Raw genomic sequence first — 9119 nt, 5'->3', positions numbered from 1 at the left:
CTCTTAACATGCTCAATGTTTTGTATAATTTTACTTCGGTGTCTTAGCAGTTAGCCTTAAGCAATTCTTGAGATTTTCAATTTGGTTTCTTCAAGTGGGTGGAATACAATATTTGTAGCTTTTGAGCTAAACTATGCTTTATTCAGCATTATTTCGTGTGTTGGGACAGCTCCCTGATACTACACACGTTTTTGCACAGTTTTTACTTTATATTTTCGGGTTTATTTGTGTTTGGTATTCCAGCTTATGTTTGGTACATTGTCTAATGAAGGTAACTTTTTTGCACTCTCAGGAAATCTTGGTAAAGAGTGGGTTGGGAACATCAGAACAATTAAGGTAGACACCATATTAATTCTTCATGTTCTAGAAAGGAGGAAATAAATTTATATTTTAGCATAGCGAATTTTTCTTATCCCAACCAACTTAGATGTCTACCTGTTGGAATGATATATATTAAACAAATTTTTTTCCAAGATGGCGCCTAACGTAGGGATATGCTAAGTCGGTTGGTTTCGATGATAGTTTTAGTTGGTGTCGTGAACTACTACAGAACTCCAGGGCGGCCCATATTTCAGTATGAAGTTAGCACTAGTAGGTCACTCTTATGTTAAGCATTTGCAAAGAGTTTTTCCCTCTAATTTGAAAGTTATTGGTATTGATTTTCAGTGTGAATTTTTTGGTTATAGCGGAGCTAAGTTTAGAATCCTGGTTGGAAATGATAGAGATATTTCTGAGTTGGAGACATGACCCCAATTTTTTTTTTTTCCTAGGCGGTAATGATATTAGTATTCGAGTAAGATTAGAGATTGTAAGACAGCATTGTTCTGAATTTTACCAGAAGTTATGTGGCTTGTTGCCTAGGTCTAAGATTATTGATAGTCAAATTGAGCAAATGTATTATTTAGCTGGTAACAGATTTCAGTGTGCAAACGGAATAGATTACCATTACCAGCAGAAATACTTGAATAGGTTTATTTATAAGCTCAAGTTCAAGGATTTTTTTATTTAGAGTTGATTGAAAATCCAAACTAGACAATAAGGCGCTGTTTGCTGACGAAGTTCATTTGAATACTAAAGAACTTGAGAAACTTGCCGAATTGGCTAAGGCTGGGTTGTCTGATTGGATAGAGCACCCATGAGTTGTAAAGTTAAGTTTAGTGCTTTACTTTATCTCACTTTTTTTTCTGTGATTCTTGAATAAAAAAAACATGAGTTCATTGGATGCTTTAGTTAATGCACGAAAATACCTATGTGGTAGCATTACAAAACAATATGGTAGTAAGGAGTTTTAATATTATGCCTAGGGTGCAAAGAATTGCAAAAAGAGAAAAATTTAAAGGTATTTTAGCAGAAGTGAAGGATTTTGATCACAAAATTAGAGATGCTAAGTGATCTGAGAGTATGAATGAGGAAGCATTTTCAGTGGAACTTACTATTTGTGAGCAATATGCTGATAAAGTTACTGAAATGTTAGCTATTCGTAAGTGATAACAGTTCTAGGAGTCTGTTGAAGAATCCTGTTATTCCTTTGCCCACTTTTAACATTAGCCCAGGAGTTTGAATCTGTTTCGGAGCAACAACAGTTTTCCAATAGAGATAAGTTTTTGCTTTTAAAACAAGTGCATGGGAGAGCAGAATATTTGATTGATTCTCTGGAACTGAGAAGTCAGTCATTTGAGGATGCAAAGAATTTATTAAGTTCTGCACTTGCTTCCACTGATTTACAGAAATATAATTTCCGAGTTTAAACTAATGTCATCAGACGATCCTTTTTCATATATTGGCAGGGTAAGATCATTAATGGAAAATGTGAAGTTGTTAAAGATGAATGGTGATGACTTTGCTCAGTATTTTGTGTGGGAAGGCTTAAATGAGACTTTTAAACAGCACTTGATTAGTATCACTAATAATGTCAGACCTAGTTTAGAAGCCATACATGAGCACCTCTTTGAAGCTTCAGATAGGTATCTGCAGGATTCCAAAGCTCATTCAAAGACTATTGCTAAGACAAAATGTGAGAAGGTGAGCTCTACTAATCTAGCAATCTCTGTTGAAAAGAGTAATATCCAAGGGGGTTATTTATTATGTTGTAAGAGTGATTACCCCTTGCACAAGGTTTCGGAATGTGAAGTTTACAGGACTCCTGAGAAGAAACTGGAACGTATTATAAAGCTGGGTAAATGTTTAAAATGTTGTGGACAGGGACAATTGGCAAATAATTTTTTTTTAGATTTCATAAGAGGTGCTTCAAATGTAATGAAAGGCATTTTCTTATTTGTGTACAAGAGAGCCAAAGGTAAAAAAGGTCACCAGAGTAGAATTGAAAACCGGTGCCAGATCAAAAGTTGACAAGGATGGTCTTGTGCAGGTTAAGAATGGCAGTGCTTTGATTGTAGGATCAGTGACCAGTTGTATAGGCGATATGGGTTTACCCACATTTACCTGTAAATCAAAAACTGAAACCTTTAGAGCCTTACTGGACAGTGGTTGTCAAGGGAATTTTATTACATCTGAATTTGCCACGAGACTTGACTGTGAGATTATTTGTGATTGTATCAGCGTGGAAGTAAATGGATTTAATGCTTCTAGAATATATAAAACTAAATTAGAGGTTGATTTAGATGTTGGTGATAAGAATGATATAGTTCAGGCTATTTGTGTACCTAATATTGGTATTGACATCTTAGTCCCCAACTTATCAAAGCTTCCTCAAGCATTTCACAAGAGATATGTCTTTGCTGATAATCAACTTTTGAACAGTGATAGGATATCTAACGTGAAATTTGTGTTGGGTACCAGTTCAGCTCATTGCTTGTTGACTTCAGTTAAATTGTTTGGTGATATCAATCCTTTCATTTACTTAGATTCTCCTGTGCGAATATTTTTATGGGGGAAGCTAGTAAGGCATTTAAAGTTGTTGATGAAATTCTTACTTTGGAGAATGAAGTTCAATTTAGACTTGCCAGTTTCTTATGTGTTCAGCCTAGGGAATGTGTACTAGATGAATGGCAAGATAATGTAAGTGACAAGGATTCTAATTTTATCATCAAGGTTAATAAACAGTACAATAAAGTCTTAAATACAATAGCCGATCAAGCTCTAGCTGATGAAGGTGAAGGAAGTTCTCAATTATGAACATGTCTTATGAGGAAGATTCGGAATTACATAATTAATTGGTTAAGAACACCTTGTCGAATATTAGAATAAATGATGAGGGTCGCCTAACCATGCCATTAATGTGGAACCAGAGGACATCTCATTTGTTGGAGCAAAACATCAATTTGTGTAAGGGAATAATAGCTTCTAATTTTAAAAAGCTGAAAAGAAACCTTGAACACCTAAGTATGGTTGATGATGTTATTCAAGAACAAATAGAAATGGGCATAATTGAAAGAAATCCAAATGTGGAAAAATTCCTTGAGAAGCATCCTAAGGCTAGTTTCCTAGTTCACTTGCCAATCTTTAGACCTGATAAGGAAACCACAAAGTGCCAAATTGTGTTCATGTCAAATTTCGGTGAAAGTGTAAAGGTAGACCTCTGACAATTAAGACTGGTTTACACTTACGCACTTTCGTGGTGCGGGCTGTTACGGCGTGGGACCGCAAGAAACCGTTACAAACCGCACTATAAACGCACCAAAAGCGCGCCACCTCGCTGGTGGGGGCAGGCGAAGACCGTTAAAGCTGCGTGACGCCGCCCGGATTTTAAATCATTTCAAATTTTTGAGCGGCGTCTGGTGGGTTGATGAAGTCGCACGAGGCCGTATGTGGTGTAGTGCGGCCTCGCAACAAAAGAGGCAAGAACCCGCATGGTTCTGTGCCACACCTCACGTGGTGCGATGTGGTGCGACGTCGTACCAACCGCAAGGGAATGTTATGGCCTGATGTCACGGGGCCGTGCGGTGCCTTGATGGTGCCGTCATACATGATTAATACATGCCACGCACATGTTGCGGGGCATGCGGAGTGTTACAGCGTCTCCGTGGGTCGATTGGATGGAAGGTTGGTGCGCATTCTGGGGAGGATAAAAGGGGCCTGACTGATCACTGGGGCATCATTCTCGCTGTGACTGCCTGACTAACCAGCCGCTCTGTGACTCAGCCTCTCTCACCCAGTGACGCTCACCTAGCCACTCTCGCCCAGCAACACTCACCCAGCCTCTCTCGCCTAGCGACGCTCACCCAGCCACTCTCGCCCAGCGACGTTCACCCAGGGACGCTGACCCAGGGGCATTCACCCAGCGACGTCTACCCAGCAACGTTCACCCAGCGACGTTCACCCACGTGCGCTCACCCAGGGACGTTCACCCAGCGACGTCTACCCAGCGACGTCTACCCAGCGACGTTCACCCACGTGCGCTCACTCAGGGACGTTTTCCCAGCCACGTTTTCCCAGCCACGTGACATGATGCCCCTACAGAAGACCACCCCGAGGCCTACTAAGCAGCCCTAGGACAGCCAGGACAGCCAGGACAGCCAGGACACCCAGGACATGCAGCCTTCTCAACGGTCAGAGACCTCTGAACATGAGGAAGAGCTGAAGGTTGAGCCAACCATATCCATTGTGGAATCCCAGGACATCGCAGGCCCGAGTGGTATCGTCGTGCAGCCGAAGAAATGATTACCGCCCCAGCAAGAGAAGGAATTCAAGATTACCTGTTCATGCAGCCGAAGAAATGATACCGCCCCAGCAAGAAGGACATTCAAGACTACCTGTTCACGCCAGAGGACAAGGAAGTCATCGTGGAATTCATCAAGGCCCACCCTACCTTGTACGACAAGCGGGACAAGCAATGGTCGAATCCCAGGAGGAAGGAGGAACTCTGGCGTGAAATGGCAGCGACTTTCATCGAATGCAGCTTCCAGCAAGTCCGCAAGTTCTTCGAGGCTCGCCGAACGGACTTCGGCAAGATCGAGAAGCGGGAATACAAGAGCGGGTCGGCTGCACGCAACAGGACACCACGGGAGGAGGAGGCGATGACCCCGTGGGCATTCCTGGGAGGACACATCGCCCACGAACCCACAGTAGCCATTAATCGGTTCTCACCTCTATCATCGCAAAGAACCGACGCAGATGATTCCTCTACCGACATGTCGGGCCTATCAGCTGCTTTGATCCAGTGGAGGAGGTGGCTGAAGCAGAAGAGAGCGACTAACCTACCAGAGGACCGACGGCTATCTGCCGACATGTCAGTTGACTCTACAGAAGGTCTGCAGACTCAACTGACCCAGATTATGACGAGCATTAACACACTGATGCCACAAGCGCAGGACAATACGCACCGTGACATCGCTGTGTTCGTGCAGTACTTGACACAGTGCTTGGAGTACGTGCCTCGAAGATACCAGAAGCCGTTCTTTGAGCAAGTCATCAGGCTTTGTCATAGTTTGGAGGGGCCCGAGGAAGAGGATGCAGCGACGAAAGAGGTCATGGCTCATGGCGGTTGTTCCCACTGGACACCCCTGCGAATTGATAAGGAGACGCAGACGAAACCTGGAACTTCGCCACCTTCTGCAGTGCAACCGGTTCGGGCATCACCACACCAGTGGTTCGAGTCTCAACCCCAACCTGTGTTTTTTTACGATCTGCACCTTCAACAGCAGCCTCAGCTGCAGCAGCAGGTAGTTCATCATGGATACACAACTCCAGCGCCAAGGCTAGGCACACCGACATTCTTGGCAGACTTGCGGCCCCCTACCTCTGGCGCCAATTTGTCCATCTCCTCAGGTGATAAGGAGGACATTGACCCAGAAACAATAGAGTGAATTTGTAAATAAACATGTTAATTTCTTAGAATAAATTGTATTTTAGTTATTTTCGTAGTATTGTATTATTTTTGTAATTTTTATAATTAATAATTTTTCTTTTAGTAATAAATATGTTGAAATAGTGACTTGCATTTACATTTTCCTTATTGATGATTAATCTATATGTCATGACAATATATATGATATGATTGGGTGAAATGAGATTGAATAAGAAAAAGCATGGCCATAAAGAATAATAACACGAAGAAGTATAACAGGAAATATAAAATTAAATATATGTGAAATATGAAGTGAATAGAACTCGGAAAATAGAAAATGCAACTGAATAATGAAGAAATATAACAGGAAATCTTAACATGAAATATGATATATGATCTATGAAATAAATACAACTCGGAAAATAACTTAAAGTATAAAATGAAATGTAACATGAAATAAATATGGCCATCAAATGATATAATAACATACAAGGTAAGAACAATAATGTCATATTGAGAACATGATCAAATGAACATGAACACATACAAATGTGATAATGAAACAATTAACATTGACTGGACATAGTTATTTACAGGGGAACAATGAAAAATCTGTAAGATACTGAAGACATATTGGCCTCAGTTGATAATATATGATATTTGCAGTTGAACATGTTATGGTAAAAACCAAGTCCCAATTTCAGTTTCTTACATTCTATGCTTTTTATTTTCATTTTCTTACATTCTATGCTTTTCATGTTTATTTTCTTACATTCTATGCTTTGCATGTTCATTTTCTTACATTCTATGCTTTCTATGTTTATTTTCTTACATTCTATGTTTTTCATGTTTATTTTGTTATTCTATGTTTTTATGTTTATTTTCTGATATTCTATGTTTTTCATGTTTATTTTCTGACTTTCTATACTTTTTATGTTCATTTTCTTATATTTCATGTTTGTTTAGTATAAGTATTTTTGTTATGTCCATCATTTGCTTCTCATTTGTCTCGTTATTATGAATTATGTTATTATAACTTTCATTTAATTGTTTTCCAACATAATTTTTTATATGTACCGATCATCATGCCAATATTATTTATTGTATTAATATTGTTATTAGGATAATACCAAAGTATGGGAGCATAAAACAATGAGAAATATATCATGATGTTTATTTACAATTATTTACATTTGTTTGGTTACGTTTTATTACAGAGTTCTTTGGGTTCTCTACTCATCAGTAGCTGGTCGTCCTAGAGGAAACACCACTCGCTCTTGCCATTCCACTGCGCCTGCATCCGATGAGTAGTACTGGGCCAGGTAATCTCTGACGGCCTTTGCTCGACGTGTGTAGTTTGGTCCCCTTCTTGCCATGAGTCGTTCCATGAGGTTCAGCGACTCCTCCCTCCAAGTACCTGCTACGACGTTATGGTGTTGGTCCTCATAGTCGACGTCGGTGCCAGCAAGTGGGTAGCGTTACAGTGCCAGTTTGTGCATGACACATGCGCATAAAGTTATCTTATTGCACACCTCTACATCTTGTTGCATCGTTGTCCCGAAGACTCGCCATCTCATCTGCAGCAGGCTGAATGCATTTTTCAATCTTGTGATTGGTGGGAGTAGGGCTTCATCAACCACGTATTGAGAGTGAAGGCATTGTCAACGACTATGTGGAAGGGGACGGGTTCGTCGTCGTTGGGCAGATTTCTGTCAAGTGGGAGTCCTGCTCGGTTGTTTGCGATGGCCCTGGCCAGGTTGCACTTCTGCCAGGTTCCTCCATCCCCAGCACCTCCTTCTGCACCGACGTCGATGAACAGGAACTTGTACTTTGCATCGGAGCGGGCCATGAGGACGATGCTGTGAAACTTCTTGTTGAAATACAGTGATCCTCCACCTATGGGTTTCTTGATCGCAACATTCTTCCCATCCAGGGCTCCCACACAATTGAAGTAGTTCCACTTGGAGGCGAATCGTTTTGCTACGTCATTCCATTCTTCTGGTGTCTTGGGGCACTTCATCACTTCTGGTTTGTATATGTCGATAAGGGCTTGGCAGACTACTGGGATAAATCGGCATAAGGAACTCTTGGAGACTCTGAAGCTGTATTGCAGGCTTGTATAGTCGTTCCCACTTGCCAGGTGGTGGAGAGTGACCGCCAACTTGAGTCCCACCTCTTGTGCACGCCACAGCTTCGTGTCCTTCTTCTTCAATAGGGGTGTCAGCCTTTCGACCATCTCCTCGAACAATTCAGGGTAGATTCGTAGAAAGTTCTTGTGTCCTTTGCGGTCCTCCTTGTTCAGTTCTTGCAGTAGCTCGCCGTAGTCCCCATGTAGTTGCCGCCGTGTCAGCCACTCCCGAGCCCAAATCCGCCCTGCCCTGCCGTCCTTTCTGCATGGTGCTGGTGGCTGTGGCACTCTAGTACGTCTTCTCAACCCATTGATGACCTGGACTGCACATAGACACAGGACAGCTACACTCTGGGTCTCCAGGGGTGAGAGGCTGCTGAGGTCCATATTGCATGCTGGTTGGGCGTGGAATGAAGAATGTGCTTGGCAGGCCTCTATATATACCCAAGGTCCATATCTGGCATGGTGTGGCATGATGTGGCATGGTGCATGAGCAACAATCGTGCAGATTTGCACATTGTGACTCGTGCGGATGTGCGCGCACTCCACAACAACACCACAACCCACCCGCAACACACCACTACACGGAGTAACAAAGCCGCAAGAGCACGTGGCCTGGCATAGCAACAACGACCATAACAACGCACCAACTCCGCGCCAACTCCGTAACACTCCACTAGGCACCACAGGAACACGCAGTGAGGTGCCCATAACCCACTGCCCAGGTCCGCCCCACGCCGCCCAATAACGGTCATTTTTCCTCCCAACCGCATCAATATGGTAGCGGTTTCTTGCAGTCCCACGCCGTAACAGCCCACAACACGAAAGTGCGTAAGTGTAAACCTACCTTTACTCACAAACAAGCCATGCACCCTGGTCCTAATTTGAATCAGAAGTTGAGTAATGTTTTTATGAATTTGAGGTTTGGCTCTGAGTTGCTCTGCTATGACATCAGAAAGGCTTTTAATCAGATTAGGCACTGAATTAAACTCTGAACTACAAAAATAGACTCTATTCCCAAAAGATAAGAAAGATTCTAATTATCACGGAAACAGCTAGATTAAGAAAATGACAATCGAATCTCGTTCATTAAAACTCAACATAGAAAACAGACTGTTTGAAACAGGAGAGGCCTCTCATCATAAAAGAATCTTGCAACAAAGAGAAAGATCATTGATGGCACAACTCACCCTCACAACCAAGTTAGGATTTACAGAAAAGGTCAGGTGAAGTCATACACGGTAA

At 42.1% G+C, this 9119-nt stretch overlaps 1 protein-coding gene across 1 annotated transcript; it reads right to left on the bottom strand.

Annotated features, from left to right (window-relative positions):
• Positions 1–7346: 7346 nt before the first annotated feature.
• LOC135212843 (uncharacterized) lies at positions 7347–8261 on the bottom strand. The gene has a single exon (XM_064246611.1). It carries the CDS (start codon positions 8259–8261, stop codon positions 7347–7349), a length of 915 nt encoding a protein of 304 aa, XP_064102681.1.
• Between the last annotated feature and the right edge of the window lie 858 nt (positions 8262–9119).

The sequence above is a fragment of the Macrobrachium nipponense genome, chromosome 41, assembly GCF_015104395.2.
Source record: "Macrobrachium nipponense isolate FS-2020 chromosome 41, ASM1510439v2, whole genome shotgun sequence".
NCBI classification, from domain to species: Eukaryota; Metazoa; Arthropoda; class Malacostraca; order Decapoda; family Palaemonidae; genus Macrobrachium; species Macrobrachium nipponense.
This window is presented reverse-complemented; position numbering and strand designations above follow the sequence as displayed.

Bases quoted from the DNA above. Each gene is read 5' to 3' on its own strand.
- LOC135212843 (XM_064246611.1), bottom strand. From the start codon at position 8,261: ATGGACCTCAGCAGCCTCTCACCCCTGGAGACCCAGAGTGTAGCTGTC.